The sequence below is a fragment of the Puccinia triticina genome, chromosome 1A (genome assembly GCF_026914185.1).
Source record: "Puccinia triticina chromosome 1A, complete sequence".
NCBI lineage: Eukaryota > Fungi > Basidiomycota > Pucciniomycetes > Pucciniales > Pucciniaceae > Puccinia > Puccinia triticina.
Window position 1 is genome coordinate 2,058,652 of NC_070558.1, and position 23,353 is coordinate 2,082,004.

The 23,353-nt window shown below is 46.4% G+C and overlaps 2 protein-coding genes across 2 annotated transcripts; one reads left to right on the forward strand and one right to left on the reverse strand.

Moving 5' to 3' along the window:
* Nucleotides 1-678: 678 nt before the first annotated feature.
* On the forward strand, nt 679-5,686 carry PtA15_1A268 (uncharacterized protein; the record flags this gene model as incomplete). Its single annotated transcript, XM_053165277.1, has 12 exons — nt 679-736; nt 988-1,192; nt 1,285-2,009; nt 2,095-2,309; nt 2,385-3,467; nt 3,555-3,700; nt 3,784-3,918; nt 3,995-4,246; nt 4,333-4,713; nt 4,796-4,976; nt 5,054-5,251; nt 5,336-5,686. 12 exons carry the CDS (start codon nt 679-681, stop codon nt 5,684-5,686), a joined length of 3,930 nt encoding a protein of 1,309 aa, XP_053016485.1.
* A 1,001-nt stretch (nt 5,687-6,687) lies between these two features.
* Nucleotides 6,688-9,126, reverse strand: PtA15_1A269 (uncharacterized protein; the record flags this gene model as incomplete). The annotated part of the gene is made up of 4 exons (XM_053165278.1): nt 6,688-7,745; nt 7,808-7,889; nt 7,987-8,436; nt 8,524-9,126. 4 exons carry the CDS (start codon nt 9,124-9,126, stop codon nt 6,688-6,690), a joined length of 2,193 nt encoding a protein of 730 aa, XP_053016486.1.
* Nucleotides 9,127-23,353: the final 14,227 nt, after the last annotated feature.

The following is a 23,353-nucleotide window of genomic DNA, read 5'->3' on the forward strand; positions in this document are numbered from 1 at the left end:
CTGTCCTGCGGCCATCAAGACAACCACAACGTCCCCCCGCGGTCCTAGTGATTGCCAGGACGCGTGATTCCTGCGACTGTTTGGGCAACGTCCCGACTTCTCTCGATCGCTCCTGTGGTGTAGACAAGTTAGGGTTGGGCCATCGCGGTGCACGAGCAGTGGTCAAGGTTCATTATGTCCTGGCAATCGAGGACGATGTTGCTGGGTGCGATGCAGGTGTGAAATAGAGCTGATCTGTAGTTAATCAAGCCTGCCGAGTACGTTGATGCGATCACCGTACAATATAGCTCAAGGAAGACTTGCAGTCCACTGCCATCTCTAGAAAGCAGACGGGCAGTAGATGGGCCATGGCGGCCATCCCGGTAGGAGGCGTGACAGGAGAATCAGAGAATGCATCATGCAGGATCTATCTGAAGGTGCAAGATATAACTTGAAGGGTGATTCGAAGGACAGGCACATGACGCGCACAGAGTCGGCTGGAAAACAGCAAAATGATTCAATGCACGGGACCTCTGAAGTGAATCATCACAGCAGGTTGTCTTTTTTCGAGCGAATGGCCGCCTGTTTCTGTGCCTTGTCCACTACTAGATTCCCTTTTGATTCATCAGTGACTTCAATCCGGTCAAGCTCGAATATTCTTCTCCTGCTCATCGTGCCCCTCAGCTCTCACCACAAGCCATGTCCCGCCAGCCTCCGTCAGATAAGCTTCAAAACCCCCCCCAAGCGCTACCGGCCCGTAAGTGTTGATGTTTTGCTTTGGATTCTCATTCCATGTGCTCATTGCGTGGTCACACTGGCCGATGCTGTCACCATGCATCGCTTCAGAGGACTGCTCCGTAGAAACGTCATAAGCCATCCCTTCTTTGTTTCGAGCTGATCCCACTGGGAGCCTCGACAAGAAGAGAAATATCGATCGCGCACAACATAAAATCCGGCAGTTGAACCTTCCTCCTCTTTCCTGATCGTTTTCCCCGATCACATCCACAGATGAGTCGACTCGCGTCCGGGAAGATTCCCCGGGTACTCCGAGGGCCATCGGGGACTGGATTACCACCACCTCCAATCACGCCCAGCCGTCTTCGCTTGCCGATCGCCTGTTACGTCATCAGCCCCAGCCATCCTTATCGTCCTCCGGCTCGGCGGAGCTAGCTGACTTGAACCACGCCAGCACCGGCCCAAGTCATACTACCAAGTCAGTAGCCTGTCTCACCACAACCTGCGCTGGCCACCGAGTCCGCATCCATCTGCTGACTGGCCGTGTGTGTGTCCATCTATCCCCTCAAGTCCTAAACCATCCAGCGCTCACTCCAAGTCACTCTGGTCATCCTTGGTCGACCCTGAAGAGTCTGATCAGGAAAACTCGCTCGACCTTGCGACCCCCCGCGGTAACCGTGCATACTCAAGCCGATCGCTCAGTCAACAGAGCAATAGCAGTCAATCCACCTCGCACGGTAACTCGCTTAATAGGCCCTTCGATTCATCTGTTTCTCTCGACACTCTCTTTGGCGTTCCGACTACCAAGCTCAGGCATAATCCCATGTCTCGCCCCACCAAGGTCGACATGCCGCCGGCGGCCCAGTTTGGCGCCGATCCTGACCCTTCAGCGAATGGCCAATCTCAACCCACGCGGAGTTCGGTGATTCGTGACTTCTCAAAGTTTTGCCCGTTCCCTACCCCCGGTTTGAAGGAGAAGAAATACTTCCCCGATTACAAATCTGTGGAAGAGCAACGGCTCGAGGAGGATGCTCAGAAACGTAGACATTGGAAGAGATGGGGTCCCTACCTCTCCGAACGTCAATGGGCCACCGTGAGAGAAGATTATAGCGCCAATGGTGATGCCTGGACTCACTTCCCGCATGAACACGCCCGCAGTCGAGCCTACAGATGGGGCGAAGATGGCCTGGGCGGTATCTCTGATAACCATGGGCGTCTCGCTCTCTCTTTTGCTCTCTGGAATGAGAAAGATCCTATCTTGAAAGAGCGATTGTTTGGCGTGACAGGTCATCAGGGTCAGTCAGACGTCACTGTTGCATCGACAAGGAGATGCGAAAGCTTACGACTAATCCCACTCTGGGCTTCCGACGCCTCTCTTAGGTAATCACGGCGAAGACGTCAAGGAGATCTACTACTATCTAGACTGCTCCCCGACCCATTCTTACATGAAGTATTTGTACAAATATCCTCAGCGCGAGTTTCCTTACAAAAAACTTGTTGATGAGTCCATGAACCGTAGTCGTGATGTGTCCGAGTTTGAGATTTTGGAGACGGATGCATTTGATGATAACAGATATTGGGATGTCTATGTTGAGGTGCGTTTTACTCCTCCTGTTGGGTTTTGCCCACTCTTTCCCACTAATTTCGGGAATTGGTTTAAAACTTTCCAGTATGCCAAAGACGAAGATAATGAAAACGGCATTTCTGTTCGAATCGCTGCCTACAACCGTGGACCGGACCCGGCGACTCTACACATAGTTCCTCAAGTGTGGTTCAGAAACACTTGGTCTTGGCCCAAGGAGAGGCCAACCGGAGAGCAGATGCCGTCCATGAAGGAGTCCACCACCCAGAAAGGCTCCGATTCGTCGCCTTTCACCGTCGACATCCATCATCCGGGGCTGGGCGACAAATTCCATTTCTACGCCAACCCTAGTCCGGCACCCGCCTCCGCGCCAATTCGAGGGCAAGAGGTAATTGAAACGGAAGACATTGTTTGTCCCGAGTTACTCTTCACAGAAAACGAAAGCAACTTCGAGCGTTTGTATGGAGGCCAAAACCGATCGTTTGCGAAAGACGCTTTTCACGACCACATCATCCCGTCCCATCGTCCCTTATCTGATCGCCCAAAAGTTAAGAAAGTCAAGAAACAGCGTACCGCAGCTCCCGAAGACGTTTCTTCAGCAGGCAGTGGCTATCTTCCGCAGGTGGCCAGTGCTGTGGCTGACAACTTGTCGAAAGTCATGCCATCGTTGAATTTGGCCGGCGAGGAGGAAATGGAAGAGGAGGAAATCGTGGAAGAGCCGTATACTCCCCGACAATATGTGAATCCTGAAAAAAACGGTACGAAAGCCGGCGCGCATTACGTCTTTAAAGACGTTCCTCCACACGGGGGATGCGCGGTAGTTAGATTCAAGTTAACAAACCAAACGCTTGCCCAAGATCCGTCGATTTCTGATGAGGAGAAGTTTGATCAGCACTTGGAAGACCGTCGACAGGATGCGGATGAATTCTTTGCTAGACTCAACCCGGGCGAAGGTTCGGTCAACGGGTTAAGCGAGGATTTACGAAACATCATGCGACAAGCTTTGGCCGGAATGTTATGGACGAAGCAGTTCTATTACTTCGTCCAACGCGAATGGATCGCTGGTGACCCGGGCCAACCTCCCCCACCACCCGAGCGTAAATACATTCGAAACCGAGAGTGGAAGCATATGTATATCGAAGACATCCTGTCCATGCCTGATAAATGGGAGGTAAGTCATTGGTCCATCTAGGCTTTTTTGCCCTGTAACCAGATAAGCATTCACTAAGCACTAACGCGCCGTCTTTCAATGTAATAGTATCCGTTTTTTGCAGCATGGGACACCGCCTTTCACTGCATTCCGCTGGCCATGGTCGATCCGGCTTACGCTAAAAATCAGTTAGACATCATGACTCGGGAATGGTACATGAAACCTGACGGTGCTTTACCGGCCTACGAATGGAAGTTAGTCCCCATTCTGTGTTGAAAATCAGATTTATTAACAGTCTGGCTGATCTCCCTGGCGCTTTGTGTTTCTATTATCTCAGCTTCAGCGATGTCAATCCTCCAGTTCACGCTTGGGCAACTTTTCGAGTTTTCAAAATTGAAAGAAAGATGTATGGGAGAGAAGATTTGCCATTCTTAGAAAGAGTCTTCCAAAAGTTGTTGTTAAACTTCACCTGGTAAGCAGCTGTCGCTCGCCCTTCATCTCGATGTGTTCCATTCTTGGCTCATGATATTGTATTCCGTCGCTGTCAGGTGGGTCAACCGAAAGGATGCCAGTGGACAAAACGTGTTCGAGGGTGGCTTCCTAGGTTTAGATAACATTGGGCTTTTCAATCGCTCGGAGCCATTACCTACTGGTGGCCACCTACGTCAAGCGGATGGAACGGCTTGGATGGCGTTTTTCGCCCTCAACATGCTCAACATGGCTCTCGAGCTTGCCAAACACAATCCCGTATACGAAGACATTGCCTCCAAATTCTTCGAGCATTTCTTGTTCATCTCTGAGTAAGTCGATCGTTTATTTTTCACATTTAACCTTTGATGAGGTTAACTAAATTGCTGATCTCATATATTTGCTAACTGGATTGTAGGGCGATGACTTTTGGGGACCCAAATGATGAGCAATCCAGTCTTTGGAATGATGACGACGGCTTTTACTATGATGCGATCAGCTGGGGAGTTGGTAATTCGACACAACTACCTGTTCGGTCCTTAGTTGGCTTAATTCCTCTCTACGCCACTTTGACTCTCGAGCCAGGGGTGCTGAAGCGCTTCCCAGGATTCAAGAAGAGAATGGATTGGTTTATTGAAAACCGTCCTGAATTAGCTACCAAGGGCATCATTGCTAACATGCGCGGGGTTGGTAAACATGAACGTAAGCTGCTGGCTCTGGCCAATGAGGACCGGTTGAAACGAATTTTGGAACGAATGTTGGACGAGTCTGAGTTTCTCAGTGCTTATGGAATCCGATCGTAAGTGAATGGAGATTATGGCTAATGGAAGCCATGAAAATGACAAACAAATTGTGTCGCCAACACGTTTTTTTATCTATAGGCTCTCATTGTACCATAAGGAGAACCCTTACAAGATGCACGTGAACGGAGAAGAGTTCAGCGTAGACTACTGGCCTGCTGATTCGAAGAGTGGAATGTTCGGTGGAAATTCGAATTGGAGAGGGCCGATTTGGTTGGCCACCACATTCCTGCTCATCGAGAGTCTCCAAAGGTTCTATCAAGTGCGGGATTTTATTTCTTTGGATCTCGCTTGTCTGCCGCCATACCAGGACTGACCGTGCTTTTCTGGCGTCCATAGTACCATGGGACCAACCTTAAAGTTGAATGTCCTAAGGGCAGTGGTGATATGCTCAACTTGGCCGCTGTAGCCGATGAAATCCAGCATCGAATTATCCATATTTTCGCACGTGACGCGGAAGGTAGGAGAGCTTGCAACGGAGGCTTGGACAGACTTGACAAGGATCCCTTTTTCCGTAACCACGTGTTTTTCCATGAAGTGAGTGGATCGGAGAGCTCATAACCTTCTGCAAACGTGATGAGTGGAATATGTCGGAAGATTGATGGATTTCCGGCTCTCCAGTTCTTTCACGCTGATACGGGCAAGGGTCTTGGCGCCTCCCACCAGACCGGATGGACAGGATTAGTGGCCTGGATGATCTTCCAAACGGGTAGCACTGCCCGTCTTCCAAGGACTCCACGAACCCCCCGCTCCTCGGCCGACCACTATTTCGCTGAAAGCGTCCCACCTACTCCCGGCGAGTCTGAACACAGCTATGACGAAGCTAGCGGCGGTGCCGGCTCGAAGACTGTCACCGAGGTCATGGGCGCTGAGTTGTCCCCAGACGAGGTAAGCTACTCCCCCCATAATACTAGCCTCGGCTTCGATTTCGTATTGTTCTTCTATGTACTCTTGATGTACTTGATCAGCTAACAATTTGTTTTGTGTGTTTCTGGCATCATTGATGTCAATCTGATTAGCTTTAAAAACTCGCACTATCGTCTCTGGGTATGCCCTTCTTACACACGTCGAAAATTAACAGACAGAGCCTGTATTCAAATTTTCCTTATTTATCACTTTTTCCCTATCTCCCTGAATGTTGTGTGACGCCCTTAAGGTATGTGTCTGAGTGTGCTATCACCTGTTGTTGTTTTCATTGATGCATAGAGTTTTCAAGATGTTGGATGCGGATCTACGTACATACATGCCTGTTAGAGAAGTCAAGATTGTATTACTATTTTTATCAGACATAAGCCACCAAGTCAACAGCGCTGAAACAAGAATAAAGAGGCTATCATTGGGCTTGTGATTCATTGTTCATTTGTGAAAATTATGGAACGGTGGACATTAGTTATCTCTCTACATATCTTCGCTACCTCCTGAGCAATGAGAATCAGATGTGACTACCAGAAGTGGTTGGAGAAGGGCCCCAAGCTTGGGAGGGATGATTTCACATGAGGCCTGGGGACTTTCCGACATTCAAAAGTATACGTAGTCAAACAGGCAATCTTACCAAGACTTGCTGGTGAACGTGATTCAGAGCGAGCTTTCACCAGCAAACAAGATTTAGAGGCTCCTGCTAAATCATGCCATTAGGCGACGGAAGGAGTCTTTCAGATGCACAGAAAGCAAGTTGATGTCAAGTTCTCCAGATCTGGACATCATTCCCAATTTGCCTGGGAAATCAGTACCCATCAATTATAAAAAAATCTTACAGACAATGAATACCTTGACAGAAATGCTATTGCAGAGGTGATGATTGACAATCGAAAAAGAGAAAGAAACATGCAATCGAAATGGGCCAAATGAAAAGAATTTGCCAGACAACGACTCAAGAGTATTAAGAGACGACTCAAAAAACGAATCCGCCAAACGTATAGCACTGGCAGGAATAGGAAGATTCGGTAGGATCTAAAGAGAGCAAATTCTATCGCTTAAAGTTGCAACCTTGAAGTATATCGAGATAATTCCTGCGCAAATTGTTTCATGAAGCCCACATCTTCGGCACCGAAAACTCTTTTGGGGTCATCAGTATATCCAGCCAGAACGAAGCCGCCTGAGTTGGGTTGAGCCTCAGTACCAACGGCCAAAAGCATCGCCGATGCATACGGCTTGGTACCCGAACCTCTAGGTTGTAAGGAGTCCTCTTCACATTCTTCCACGCTTGGATTTTGGTAGAGAAACCCGCCTTCAGGTGCTCTCAGTGCACGCAAATGCAGGCCGGCGTCGAAGACTGGAACCGGGAGGGGGATGTTGTGGCCGGAGATGATCAATGTCCTGCCCAATTCGTTCGATTCGCCATGGGGAACAACAGCGGTCAAATACACCAAAGAGAGGCTCAAGGTTTCGCCGATCAACTTGGTGGCTAGATCGAACACCTTTCGCATCTTGGGTTTTACGACTGCGTTGACATCTTCAAACAAGCTTGGGCCAGTTTTAGTTGGTGACTTCAAGGCCGTATGTGTGTGTGACGCGGGTGAAGTGGGCGCAGTAGAAATGGAGCTGATACTGGCCAACCTTCTGAAACTGGATCGCTTGGATGTAGTCACGGTTTGGTCTGGAGACGCTGGAGTATCGGACAAAACTTCGGATTCAAGTATTTCGTCGCCGTCACTCGTAGAGCTGATAACCCGTTTCAATTCGTGATTCCAATTCTCTTGGCCTGCCGATAGGTTTTTCATCTTTCGCTCCATCTTCTTAGCGAACCACTTCTCGATCTCTCGTCGTGCGTATTCAGACATGTAAACAAGCTTCTTGCGGTCCTCCACACTAAAGGACTCGCGAGGAGCGGTATCCACAATGCACAACGTGCCAATGGGGCATGCGTTGTCTTCGGATTCTTGGCTTCCATCCAGGTTGGGCGCCATCAAAGGCACACCGGCGTAAAATCTTGATCCGAAATTCTGTGTCAAGGGACCATTCTCGAATCTCCAATCTTTGTGAGTGTCAAGGACCGTAAATCCCTTACGACCACTGAGTATAGTATGTGCACCTAAACGCAATTTAGAAAAATTAGTCTTGAGCAAACCTTGTCAGGAATCGATCACTACGCACAAAAACCAATATCGCGGCTAATATCTCGTTTTCCTCCTAAACCAGATTCCGCCAGAAATATTTGACGATCATCATCGAGAATCTGCACCATAGGATATGTTCGGACTGATCAGTACATGCTACGTATTTTTCGCCAAGGAAGAAAACACGAAAAACAGGAAACAAAGGCGAAAACTAACAGATAGCATACTAAGTGCAGTTCCAAAAAGTTCCCGACATTGCTTAACAATTTTTCTGAAAACTGGATGTTGTTCCAAAGTCTCGGGGGGTAATTGGCCCCGTCGTACGCCATCCATCATGGCTCGGGCCTCGTCGACGCCCATTGAGGACTCTTCACTGACAAGGGAATCACGCCGTTCCCAAGGTTCTTCGAGGCTTACGGGGACCTTTCCTTCTTCCATCAATTTGTCGCCCGCCTCGGCTCGGGCCTTAGATCTGGCCATACCCTCATCTGTCTCGTCAAAACCCTTCTCTCCCAAAACACCGAGTCGATTCAGGACCAATTGTCGCGCTGGCTCATTCGCCGGTCTAGGAGCCATGTAGAATCTGGATTGGAACGCAGAGGGAGTGTCTTCCTCTCCTTCTGGTTCCATCGGTGGCAAAGGAGGATTGAGAACATCGATTTGTTCCTGGCGGGGGAAGTGAGCTAGTTAGCATGGGTGCTTATTGGATTTGAGGCGCTGATCTTACAAAAAAAAAAGAAACATAAGACTCACGTTTGCATAATAACGGTGATACTCATCCCATGTTTTTGGTTGTTGATCGGCAGGACTAGAAGCACTGATACGAGTTTTCAAAACGGCAACCATCTTTTGAACTTGCGTCTTGGCGCCAGTAGATTTGACCTTCCACGAGTTGAAGATCGTAATCCGTTTGTTAGCCTTTGGAGTTGCAGTGCCATACTGGTCCGAATCGTCGAGTTTCTCTTGGCGGCAAATGATTTCTGTGCTCGTCACAATATTCTTGTGACGGCTCGTACCATCTGATTTGAGTGTAAACGCCTTGAAAGCAATTCTTCTGATCTGAGTAAATCGTTTTTTCTTTGACTTGACTGGGGCTGTTTTCTTGACCTTTGGTGTGGATTCATTTTCACTATCACTAAGAGCAGGCGCATGAGAATCAAGCCAGATTTCATTGGGTCCTTCATCGTTTTCACCCTGTGGTGCCGCGTCCGAAATTGATTCACTAATTGCCTTTTTCCAAAAGTATTCGGACGGCCTAGATTTCACCGGGCGCGATGACTTATCGCGCAAACCCACATTGAACAGGGACGAGTAAGGTAGTGTGATACCGCGAGGACAGGCTATGAGGTGAGCCATGGTGAGCGATAAAACGTGATGAGTATAGAGGAGAGGAAGGAGTTGCAGTCCTGGGATTGTCAGCCGATGGAGTTACAAAACGAGAACTACGGAGATTCTTTCTTGTACATATAAGTTTGGACTCAAAATCGTGAAGTTTAGGATTTTTAAATTAAATGAATTAATGATGGTGTCAAAACCCGATGATGTCATCATTGGTTATTATGATGATGACAGTACTGTCATATGTAATCATCCCAAGCGCAAACCTTGCCAGACCAAGCGAACCTCGTCCAAATCCCCGAGCGTAACAAAGCCCGCGGCACCGCGGAGCCGTAGGTGCAAGCGGGGCTTATGCCTAACAAGCAGAGCCTCGCGTGACAGGATCTCACTTGGAACCGTAGTTTTCTTTGCATCTTAGTTCAAAAATCAACACTCACTTGCCACTAAATTCCAACCTACCTCCATGAAGCGCTGGCTTCCTGGCTATCATTCCATCCCCTCCATTTTCTCTCATCTTTTTTTGTATGTACAGTATAATTTTTTGAAATACATGCAATCCTTGGGTCCGATTGAGCTTTAACAGTATTGTTTTCACGACAATTAAAAGCTCGCTCGGACCTCTCGGCATTCAGGATCAATGCCATACTGATTTCATTAAGCTTAAAGAGATCGGAAGGGATCAACAGCGGAGTAAGAAAATAAAAAAGGATACAACAATTAAATCTTCCATCTTCCGTGAAGTCGATACAAGCCTTCTTTGAGTCGCAACAGCCACCCAAAAGACTAGTTCAACCCTTTGAAGCAGCCATCCCACCGTTTACAACCGCAAAGATGCCGTCACGAACACAAAAGAAAACAAAGAAACCTTCAAAGAAAATTACCCTCACAAAGCATTTGCTTGAAATGGGTGACGCTGACCTCTGTGATGCAATCATTGATGACTGCTTGCCATGCTTCCCCTAAAATGAGTCTGCCAAGACCGTCCAAGTCGACGCCGTGATGAGCCTAGTCCGAAGTATTGTTGTTGGAAGGCCATTGACATGTTGTTGCCGGTCAAGAAGGCGGTGAGGAATTGCTTTGGGGTAAGGTTGAGATCGTCAATGAGATTGCAAATGGAGCGTAAATTTTGACTCTTGCGACCTGATGGGGTTTTTTTTGTCGGGTCCGGATCCATTGTTGTGATGAGGTGTTGAGGGAATGCGTTGGAGGTCAATATACAGTGCCCGGAAGAAAGTTTTCATTAAATTTCTTTTGACAAGAACACATACAAACCATGCCTGCTAATTTCTGATTTATTAGGAGGATGGACAGAAAGGTTTGAAAAGAATGAATACAAGTAATGTTTTTGGAAAAAATAAGTGCAATATACTAGCTGAAAATATTTTTTTCATTAAATGATAATTTTGGAAAATCTTTGATACTATTCCAAAAAAATCGTGAATAATCAGAATCAATAGACTGACATGTGACGTGAATGATAATAAATGAAAAAATGAATCCCAAAATTCATCCTAAATTTTAGTTGGCAGTGAAAACACCTCAGACACTGTTTTTTTGTTACCTGCAGTGCAAATTTGCAATTTTTGAGGTACTTTCCCTGCCCACAAAAATTTAGGATGGATTTTGGGATTCATTTTTTTCATTTATTATCATTCACGTCACATGTCAGTCTATTGATTCTGATTATTCACAATTTTTTTGGAATAGTATTAAAGATTTTCCAAAATTATCATTTAATGAAAAAAATATTTTCAGCTAGTATATTGCACTTATTTTTTCCAAAAACATTACTTGTATTCATTCTTTTCAAACCTTTCTGTCCATCCTCCTAATAAATCAGAAATTAGCAGGCATGGTTTGTATGTGTTCTTGTCAAAAGAAATTTAATGAAAACTTTCTTCCGGGCACTGTACATATGCAAAAAGATGGGGGGATGCGATCAGTGATCAATGGTGATATGAAGCAGATGTAAAAAAAGAGAGTTCGATGAAAAAAAAAAAAAAACAGCCTTCAGTAAGGTCAGGTTTATGACTTACCAACCAATTCTGCAAAACCAAACCTCTGAAATCCAAGCTTTTGAAAAAATTATACATATGTCATGAAAATGGATTTTCAAATTTTGAGTTGATGGAAATTATAGCAAGATGCAGGGGAAAAAACCATGAGAATTGAGAAGCAGCTATTGTGTTTTGAATAAAGCTTGGATGATTCCTCAAATTTTCTGGTTTCGTTGACCAAGGTCAACTATGGAGGCCCTGACGCGCCAATCTTGCCATAAGAAATCAAAAACCCTGATTTCCCGCCCCTGAAATGACCAACTTGCCACAATTTTCTCAAAACATGCCCCTGGCCCACCATATTTGCCAGGCTGATATTGATCTCATCCACCATACATGCCAAGTTTCAGGAAGAATCACTGTTTCACAGTGTTGTGCTGCCAACTGTGCCGACCCCCAAGATGCAAGAGTTGCCATCACCCTTCCCCAATTGTCCGGCCCGCCCTGTGTCTCATCCCCTCCGCTCCCATACACGGAGCATGATACAAAATATACAGAATATAAGGCTATGCCCCCATTGCTAATGTTACCCTCATGGTAGGGCTGGACCCCAACCAAGGCCAGTCGGGTATACCTGACTATCCAACTGAGTCAGTGAGCAGGAGGATGTTTATATATCTCCCCCCGCACCACAGATGCCAACGCCAGCGCCAGCATTGACTGACGCGTGTCCTGCGGCCCATCCGACTGTGTCGCATACATAGTCAGGTATACCCGACTGGCGGTTGGGGCTCAGCTGTAAACCTGGCTGCCTTGTCAAGAAGTCCATTTGGCGAAGTCCTTTCAATGAGTTGGACATATGTACCCAGCTCAAGCTCGCTGGGATCCTTTTTTCCCACCCAGTGAGCTAGAATGACATCCCTTGCCAAGGAGTCCCCCCAGCAAGCTGAATGTGTCCAGCTCTTTGGGAGGACCTCCTTCGCCAAGCTGGATGCAAATGTATCATGCTCGCCAGGACCTCACCGAGCTGGATAAATATGTATCCAGCTCGCCAGGACCTGACCGGACCTGACGTATCCAGCTCAGCGAGGGAGGTCCTCCCAACGAGCTGGACACGTTCAGCTCGCTGGGTGGACTCTCGCCGGGACCTTCCTTACCGAGCTGGGTGCATGTATCCAGCTTGGCGAGAGAGGTCCTCCCGGCGAGCTGGACACATCCAGCTTGCGGGTTGACTCACTTCTTTGACGGAAGGAATCCCTCCGGTCAGGGAGGTGTACATACCTCTTGACCGGGGGAATCCCTATGGTCAAGGAGGTATCAATGACTGAAGTCATCAAGGTGTGTACCCAGGACCAATTGTACATCTATGTGGGATAGGTTATGTGTTGATGTGCGGACCCTTCCACATGCAGAAGCCCAATATGCTCCTGAAACAATTGTAAGTGGGGGCATTGGAAGATTGCAGGAAGTTTTGGTACTTGTATGGCAACTCTGGCGCTTGGATTCATTCAAAAAGCGTTTTTGATTTTTTTGATTTTTTTGTGGCCAGAATGGCGTGTCAGGGCCTCCATAGTCAACTCCATATTTTTGATATCCTTTCCACATGGTGCATCTTGACAGATGTCAGATGAGGCCCAAGGCTAAATCCACCCCCGGTGTGGAACTACTCTGAGGGAAGAATAGAGCTTGAGAGGGATTTGGTGCTTGAAGGGCTGCCTCTCAGGGGAACAAGAAAAAGAATATAAGAGTATGGACTCTTAAGGAAAGGTGTGGCTATGGAGATTCTTGAGGTATGTCTAAGGGTTTAATTTCTACTAATCTAATAGCAAGGTAAAGGTAATGTAAAGTCTGTCCAACCTGATATATTTGGCATAGACTTATCAAGCTTGTCCACTCTGATTTAATGGCATAAGCTAGGCTAGTGAATGGTGACCAGTGATCTGGATTGCTGGGACAGGATCTGATGGGGAACAAAAGGTAGGGCCAAAGAGGGCAGACTATATACAAAATATTATGGGGCTGAGTTGTGGTTGGAAGAAAAGATGAAACAGTGAAAATTCTCAATCAAGGGGCTGAGGCTGAAAATGCTATGGGGATGGAAAGTTCTGGAATGAGGCTGGAATGTGGAGAGACAATGAAACATCAGAAGAAAGGGATTACATATCATATGAGAGTCTGAAAAGGGAAGGGCTGAAACCAAAGGGTACAAGGGGTAATCAAGATGGGATCTCCATGGTTATTACATGTGTGGCTAATGCCAAGATGGGGTTGTTATGCTGGATTGGGAAGGGAGAAAAAGATGATGAATATCCAGGGTCTTTCCTAATAGTCTGGCTCTGTCTGATGGGTGACTTTCTCCCACTTGTGCCTAGCTGGGTGCTTGAGAAATACTGATTTGGTGTAGGTGGGTATCCAGAAGGTGGGGAAAAAGGGTGAAGAGAGAATGGGGGGCCTGTTGATGGGTATGAGTTGTCCTGGCCTTGATCCTTAAGGGAGGTGGGTGCTTGAGTATTCCAGAGAGGTTTATATTGAGGTGAAAAGACTTTGATTTTGGTGCCATATTCAGGATTGGCTTACCACACCGGAGCCAATTTCCTCCAGTAGGGGGTGAAGGAGTCGGGTTAGAGAAATACCGAGTTCATTTTCAGAACCAGAGCAGCTTCTTTACCCGGCCCACAACATGCCATGACCATTGGCCGTTGCCCTCTGCCAGTATGGGCCGGGCAGGGAGAGGCCGACCAAGCGCTGGGTCGTGACACAAAGACATCCCGGGTGGAAGTCAATTCCAAGGTTTTGTTTAAAGTTGTGTCTGGCTTTTAAAGTTTGGTGTGAAGTTTAAAATAAAGTTACTACATAACGAAACCAGAAAATTTGATTAGCGTTGGCCACGCGCGCTTGGCCTTTTTTTTGGCCAAACTTTGGTGAGTGCCCAGACGGGCTTGCAACACCATAGGTTGGTGGTGATCAAGTTATGAGGGAAATTTATCCTCCACTACCAAAGCAAGGAGATCCTGTCAAGCCAGATTTCCTGCTTAGTCACAAGTCCTCTCCCTGCAGGAGAGATTGCAGTGCTACACATCTCAACCGGCCAAAAGTGCCGCAGCAGGGACACAGACTTTGACAAGTTTGGTGCACGGAGAGTTGGGAGAATTGTCAAAGCCTGAGCTGATTGGGGATGGGCAATAGCGGTTTTAGAAGGCAATGGACTGGCAAACGCAAGTGATTCAAGGCATGCGTTCCAGCTGAGGGAAATGCTGGTAGATGGTACTCCTTATGCGTATGTGCGCAGTTACGCGGGCTGGCCATCATCAAACCACAAGGCTATGAAGTAAACGGGCCTTGTTCATCTCCTCCAACATGAACTCGGGTCCTCCGCACCATTTCAACAGTGCCCACCCACAAAGAGGTGAAATTAATTCCAATTCTTCAGACTTCATGCAGTGTTTAAATGCGTGTGAGGTATATGATTGATTGATTGGATGGGCTTGCTGGAAATCACACATTTACAATACAGTACATCACAATTTAAATTTGAGCCAAATAAACCCTCTTGGGGCCTTGTGTAACAAACAGATTGTTGTAACCCAGCGGGGGTTACACGTGGAGGGTCTCATCTAGACCCCTTTTCTCACATTACTTTCATGTATATAAACCTAGCTATGTTTACATACATGAAAATCATCATTCCTGTCTCAAACCATATCCTGAGGTTCCTTTAGGTTATGAGCCCTTGAAACATCTCACAAACATCGTTTTCTTTTCCTTTTCTTGTCTACTTGGTTCTTCTCTTCTACTCTGTCCATCTATCATCAGGGTATCCCAGCGTAGGGTGTGATTGGCCCGTTGTCATTTGAAGGAATTACGACCGGAGGCAAGCAGAGCGGGCAAAGGGAGAAAGATTGGCTTAGCTGATAGCAGACAAATAGTCTGAAAAAGGACCGAATAAACTTACTCGAAGGGGCTAATGTGCCTTTGCAGATAAGACAGAGTGCGGGCTCAAGTGCGCACAAAGGATCAAAATGGTCAGAGCTGATGCTGAATTCCTGAGTAGTATGTGATGTTTAAATAGACTACATACAATGTGCTCAAGTTGTGGGCGCGCTTTTTAGAGGACAAAATGAATAAGGAAAAAAAAGGTACATGCATAAAAGATGGGACATTTTTGTGATATGAGAAAAGGAAAAAGGAGAGCGGTGACGAGGGAAATTCCAACATCATTCAAAACTTTTCTTGCTTGACTGGCTCATCATCTACCCGACAAAGTTTTACTACACCTACTAAGCTGCACGCAAGTAGCTATTGCTGTGTATACCTGTTCTCAGGACGCGGAGTTCAGGGGCCAAAAAGTTTGTTTGCTTTCTTTTGACTCACCAGAAAAATCATATCATCTCTACGTCTACCGCATCTATTTCTCTACCTGCCTGTCCCACGTTTCCGAACAAAGTTTTCTACCTCAACTGACATTCCTCTTCAACTCTACCAATCTCCAGAACACATTAAAAAAAAAAATCCCTTCTTATTCTTAAAACTGCTCCATCTCCCGACTACTCATCTCTTAACTCTTGTTCCTCCAATCTATTCCTGTATACTCCATTTTTTTCCCACCACCATCATCAAAGTCTTCTCTCTGAAAATCCAAATATCCTTTCTGCCCTTCACCCAACTTTTCTCCCTACACAACAATTGATTTCTTTTGCTTCTCTCTCCATCCAACCTATCCCTTTTCCACCAGTTTTTCTTCTCCATGTCTTCCCCTGGCATAAGCACCCCAAACTCCTGCGGCAATACTCCCAGACCTGCTGATCCCCCGGCCCCTCCAGCTCCTGCCGCACGACGCCCAGCAGTTGTCAATGTTGCTGAAGATTGGAACACGGCTGCCATCATTGCTTTGGTAGTCAACCTTATCCGTGACAAAGACCGCTTGCTACCAGATGGATCCAATTTTGGTGTCTGGGGGGACTTCTTGGAAAAACGCATGCGCAATGGTGTAAATGATGGCGATTATCTTATGTTCCTGTTGACGAGTGCTGTCCAGGAACAAATTGCTCGATCTATCCTTTTGGCTTCTGTTGACCGCACACTCCGCCGACCAATGGCACCTTTTGCAACCACGCAAGAAATGTTTGCGGACATCCATCTCCGTTTCAATGTCATTACCAGAGCGGCAAAGATCAATGCATTCCGTAGACTTCTTTTGTTCAACATACGCGACCATCCCTCCTCGGCAACAATCAACATGGCGATCACCGACCAACTCAATGAACTTCACCAACAAAACATCAATCTCACACGCAATCTGCCTCAATTAGCCTGGATTGGTTCTTCAGAACGGACTAGGATCAGAACCGGAAGTAATGAGGGAGGTGGATCAAAGGATCGATATGGCATTACAAGCTTCCAGAAGCAGGACGGTAGCGGATTTCGACACAATAGTCCGAACGGTAAATGTGGTGCAAGAAAACATCAGACATCAACGTGAAGGCATCACTGACAGCCAACCAATGCCGGCCAGTCAGCCGTTAGTCATGCAAGCTAACCCAGTTGCCGCGGTTCCCGTCTCTAGTTTGCCTCCTCAGCACCCCAACAACATCCCGGACGCGATGGATTTCATGGTGATGCAGGCAGGGTTTTGCTGGCAATGCCGCTTGCCCAATCATTTACTCCGCGAATGCCCTCTTCGTGTCTGTGCCAATCCAAACCGTGGTCCAGCCAGAAGAATGCCTCAACATTGGGGTTACAATCAGTATCCGTTCCCCCAGCAACATGGATTTCAACCATTCTACCCAATAGTGGCACCTGCTGGGTACACTGGTACTTATCCATTGGTCCAGCCCCCTTCTTTCGCTTCTTGCCCCCCCCGTTCCACAGACGTCTCCTCAAGTCTCCCGGCCTGGCAACTCCTACCGCCTGGCAACTCCTACCAACCCCAATACCAAAACAACTGTGCCTATTGGGCTTGGCAGTCATTGGAGACTCAGCAACACTGGACTCAGCCCGCTGCTAGGATGTCCAAAGCACCATTGCACAACCATCAAGATCACAGTGCGCGCATGGTGGAGCTCGGTGACCTGGCGGATGATCTTGCCAATCTTCACTTTGGCCATGCGCATGTTGTGATGGCCAATGGTGAGCCGATTGTGGATTCTGGTGCGTCCCACCATCTCTGTGGTGACCATCGTTCTTTTCTTAAATTTTGCTCCTTCCTTCGTCCTATTCCACTTAAAGTAGCTACTGAAGGCAACAATGCCTTTATCACGGGCCAAGGCAACTTTCACTTTGATGGTCTGAACAACCAGAGAGTAACCATTCATGGCGTACTTTATTGTGAGCTAGCAAGAACGACTCTGATCTCTCTAGCCGCGTTGAGGAAAGCTAACGCCTAGTTCACATATGATGTGTCACAGGATCGCTATGAGATTTTTAGTCGCAGCGGTAGACATGTGTTTTCCTGCCCTTTTGGGGCTCGACACAACAAATGGATTTTTCCCCATCCCCTTGTCAACGCAGCCTATGACTCCCAGTGTATTCCTCCAATCCACAATGTCCACAAAGTTCACAATCCTCTGTTTTGTCCTATATCCACATCTGAACTTCTGAATATAAGGAATAATTTCTATGTGCCTCTTGACACTGCGCCAAATGACCTGAGTATTGCTGATAAAGACTTGACAGCCAACAAACGGACGCTGATGTATTGGCACCGCTTGTTCGGGCATGCCAGCTTGAGAAAGATTAAGCATCTGTGCAGGATGGGGAATGGCGAGGGTCTTTCCACTGCCCTTCCTCCGGGAAATATCAAGTGCTCGGTGTGCGCTATCAGCAAGAGCCTACTTAAGACTAGACTCTCTTCTACTGATTGAATCCTCCCGCAACTGAGTATTATATCCACAAATATTATAGGACCCTTCCAGGTGCCAACGTTCAACAATGGTCAATTTGTGCTGATGATCCAGGATCTCGGCACTGGATTCTCTGAGGCAAATATTATGAAGAGCAAAGACCAAGCCTGTGTGTTGGTGATTGAAACCATTAAGAGATGGGAGTGCACGACTGGGGATAAAGTTTGTGTTTTCCGGAGCAATAACGGGGGTGGAATATAATAGTAATGTTTTTCTCTCTTTCCTTGCGAACAAGGGAATCAAGGCTGAATGCGCGCTGCACTATCATCATTACCAAAATGGGGCAATCAAAAGATACAATAGGACCTTAAGTGAAATGGGAAGAACTTTACTGATAGACAGCAAGCTCGACAAATCTTTTTGGGGTTTTAGCTACATCTGGGCAAGCAACACGCTAAACCGCATTCCCAGCAAACGAAGCGGTGAACGTTTGACTTTTGAAGCCTTTTACGGACGACTACCTTCATTTGACACTGCGCGGATCTTTGGCGAAATTGGTTTTGTGCAAGTACCAGTGGAGAAGCGACAGAAACTTGACCATCAGGTGTTAGAAGGACGGTTGGTTGCTAACTGTGACAACAGCAAAGGTTGGGTGTTTTGGGTGAAGGAATCCAACAAACTGGTGGCGTCTACAATTGTAGATTGAAAGGTCAAGAGACCTGTTTCTTTTATTCCTTCCATAAAGCCCAAATTGCCTGCTGTTGCGGTCGACCCGCCGCCAGCTCCCATTATTGACGCACCAGCTAACAAACACAAGCTAGATTTCGTGATGAACAGGCTGTGTCTGGGCGATCACAGTGCGGACTCTCTCGTTACACAACAGGAATTGGTAGTCGATAAGCTTCTCCAGGAATGTTCCTTTTTTGCGTCAACGGTCCCACGGACTTTTCTCCAGGCAAAGAAATTAACGGATTGGCTGAAATGGCGCGACACAATTGAGGAAGAACTGGGGAATCTGTTTTGAATGAAAGTCTGGTCAGCGCTGCCGTGCCCATTGGATAGGTGTCCACTTGATGGGAGATGGGTGTTTACGGAGAAAACCAACAATCAGTCCAAAGTGGTACAATGGAAAGCTTGCTATGTGGCGAAAGGTTTCACACAACGTGAAGGGTATGATTTCAATAAAAAAATTGCTCCCACCGCAACATTTGCCTCTCTGCAACTACTATTAAGCTTGGCTGCTAAGTTTAACTGGCCCGTTAGGTCTTTTGATTTCGTCGCTGCTTACCTCAATTATCCCATAGATGAAGAGGTTTGGGTGAAAGCCCCCGAAGGCATGAACCTGCCGCCAGGTCATGCCATGAATATACATGAAGCACTTTACGGCACCAAGCAGGCGGCAAGATGTTGGTGGTTGCACCTGAAGGGAATACTCGACAAACTAGGTTATAAGGCAAGTCAGTGTGATAATAGTCTTTATACTCTACAGCATCAGTCAGAGATTGGTGTGGTATGGATCCACGTGGATGACGGCGTGGTGACTGGCTCCTCCAATATTCTCTTGCGTCAACTGGAGGAAAGCCTGAAGGGAGTACTGAAAATCAAATGGACTGATGGCTTAGAATCAATTGTAGGAGCTGAAATTCAGCGTCAACCGGACAGTTTCTTCCTGTGACAACCCAAGCTGATCAATCAGGTACTAAGAGATCATTGGGATGGTGCACTGACATATAGGACACCCCTACCCACATCGCTGGATCTGGTAACAGACCCAAATGGTGTTACTGCTGACTCTACTAAATATCTTTCCATTTTAGGTTCTTTTAGCTACTTGGCGGTAGGCACCCGACCGGAAATTGCCTTTGTGGTAAAACTACTGGCGCGGTTCTCGGCGAGCCCTGGAGTCAACCACTGGAAAGGGATACGTCACTTACTTGGGTACCTAGAAGGCTCACGGGACATCACACTCAGCCTAACCCCTCGAGGAAATTACAAGGCTCTCAAGTGTTTTGTTGATGCATTGTGGGGTGGGGAGCATGCAAGGTCTACATATGGTTTGTTGGTAAAAATTTTTGGTTGTCCAATTTTATGGGCTTCGAGGAGATTTGTGACAGTAGCGGCATCCACTTGCCAAGCGGAATATATGGCGCTGGGTATTGAGACTCGCCAGGTACTGTGGATACACCACTTACTTGCTGACATACTTAAGAAAGACTTCACAGGACATTTGCATTGCGACAACCAGGCGGCAATACGTGTCAGCACAGATGACTCCGCGAACAAAGGGGTAAGACATGTCAACAGGGAATTTTTTTCTAACCAACCAAGCTATTTATGAAAACAAAACAGATCTCATATGGGTACCTACGACGGAGCAACTTGCGGAAATCTTTACTAAAGCGCTGGGTGAAGAGACGTTTGAGAAATTCCGGGGGCGGATCATGAGTGGTGTCTAGCTGAGGGGGGAGTGTTGTAACCCAGCGGGGGTTACGCATGGAGGGTCTCATCTAGACCCCTTTTCTCACATTATTTTCATGTATATAAACCTAGCTATGTTTACATACATGAAAATCATCATTCCTGTCTTGAACCATATCCTGAGGTTCCTTTACAGATGGCTGAACTTCATTCAGTTTAAGTTTTCCCAGGATCATCAAAGACATTCAACAAAGAATATTTGAGAAGTGCACCAGTGTTGTTCAAGGAATTTCCTTATTTTTCTTTTCCTTTCCATTTTTCCAGGAATCCTTTCATGTTGTAGTTAATTCTGGAAATTTCCTTGTCCTGTGTTAGATTATAAAAAGTCCTTGTAGCCACTAGGGAGCTCTTTCCCTCGTGGCAAAATCTTTGTATCATTGCCTTCTTCAAAACTTGAAATCAAACTCACTCACAAATCAAACCATCTCACATCCGCGTAAAGCCTAATCCCAAAAACATCGTCAAAGTTACACTGCAAAAGGATATTAGACCTTGGAAACAGGTCCGGAAATTCTGGTAGCTTGTCTGTAGTTTTCCGTTATCCCCGGTTCCCCGAAAAAACCCTAATACCTCAGGCTCACACCTTACCTGACCTCGCACACGGTTGTGTAAATTAAAGGGCAAACATTGAGATTGACAGCCAAGGGAGCCATTCCTATGCACATGTCACAAAATTGGCAGCCTTTGCTTGCCGCTATTTTGTGATAAAACTCAAAAACGCTGTTACGGTAAAATGAGCCAACGGCGCCGCTCATTGGTTGCCAGGCAACTGCTCGTCTTTGATCATTGCTGTAATGGTTGTGTTTCCATCTGCTTGCCGGACTCACAGGATGACGGGTTGGTCGTCGGCATGAAATCCCGGGTTGCTCAAATTTTGTTGAGGGCGCAAAGGTGGTTAAGACAAATGGATTTGAGATATTCCACGTCACCCTGATGTCTTTTCCGCGTAGTGTATTAAAAAATATGGGTTAATAGATGAGGAGCAAGGAATATGAATTCAAAGGGGAATTGGCTAGTTGCTCATGTTTCTGATTTGTTTCTCTCTTCAGAGGATTGCTTGAAAGATAAGAGATAACATGTTGCAGAAAAATGAGCCAATGATCAACTTAAACAACAGGGGAAAAATGAACAAAATGTAGCAGAAGCAAAGTGGCGGAAAGCAATTGGTTCAATGTTAGTAGTCAACTAATTTTGATTCTCAAAATTGAGAGGAGTTTGGGCCATTGTTTGGTGATCTGTACGGAAGTTTTCCGTGGTGCTGATTTTGCAACACTCAAGGTGGGCTACATGAGGGCTCTCCACACTTTCTCCACCCAGTTTTTGGGTGGAATTTCTTCCTCTTCGGCTGTGCATGGATAATGCAACAAATCATGAAAGATCAGTGAGAAATGAGGTTCAATTGTGTGTCCAAGTCCAGCTATTAACACTTACCAGCAGTGTCGCTTCCCGTTACTAAATCAAAATCCAAACAAACGAAAATCAGAATTGATACGTGACCTCTTCGCGGCACCTCACATTAATCGTGAATTGATGTGAAGACCCACCGAAATCCATGTGTCGTTTTTCCACCATGCCTGCTTTTGTCCACCATCTATGGACGCCAAATAACAAGACAAATGCTGCAACCGGGAAATAACACGTGATACTTTGAAGCATTAAAAAGACTCTATGTGTTAGCATTAGGATGAATACAAAAGTAAAAAAAAAAACACTGACAAAGTCGCAACATCCCACTTGTCTTTCAGAAAAACCCTGAACCCATTCAATACAGTGATAATCACACAGGATATGAATCCACACCATGCACCGGTGACTCCAACCCTGGGTTTTGATTAATTAGCTTGTGGAAATATTACAATCCTGGAAATTGCGCTGAAAGTTAAACTCACGGGGATTGGTAGGGAAGTTGGGATCTGTCAAAACCTTGCACTTTTATTCCAGCCTAAGAAAATTCATGACAGCCATCAGTGTCCCGTAATTTGGCTGCATGTGTGAGTACAAATGCTCGCGTCCCTTCACGTACCCGAAATCGAATATAGCTATTCACAGTCAGCATATGACAGTTAATCAGCAAAAGTTTTTTCAGTTTTGATTCACTCAACCTTCGGGCGTTACATACGTGATGAATATACCCGCCCAGCTCATCAATCCGGTTACACTGGTCATGTTTGAAAGGTAACCAAAAACCACTCCTGCCTGATGAGGTGAGCCATGCCTTAATTCAGCACTTTGAATTATTTAAAATGGAAGTGACTGTTACTTACTTGGCCATGACTAGCGGCCATGAATGCTAGCGCTCTGATTCGGGAAAGAAGGCACAGAGAAAGAATTAAAAAGGAACAGCTGGTGACAGAACCATAGGAATACTCACCCCATGATTATCCCAATGAAATAACAGTAAATAGGTAAGCCATTTCGTGTTGTTTTTGCTCTGAAAATCATGTACAATCATGAGCAGAAGATACTCGAGGAGATAGTTTATTGAAACCCACAGGAACCTGGGCGCATTTCCAGTAATACTCAAGCCATAAAGAGTCCGACTCGAAATATATCTATACCAACAAAAAGGCCATCCAGCGTGAGCAGGGGGTTCGTCTCAGAGGATGGACTAATAGCTCAACAATCTCACAAGTCCGAAGAGGCTGCAGATAGTGTGAATGATAACAACGATCCGTTGATTACCGATGACAACCCTTTTATACCAGCATTGTGTATGCTAGATCAATTGCAGGAGATCAATTTGAGGTAGACATAAAGGCACTGGCAGTGAGCGCAAGTGCTGAATGATCCGATACTCACGCGATTACAAAGGGTGACGTCGCTCCCGTGGAAGAATTTAGACGTAGTCGGGGTTCATTCGAAGGTACCAGCATTGCTAGCCAACATGTTTTCCAATATCAGCTCAACACCTGGATCAGAAAGCTGATTGAT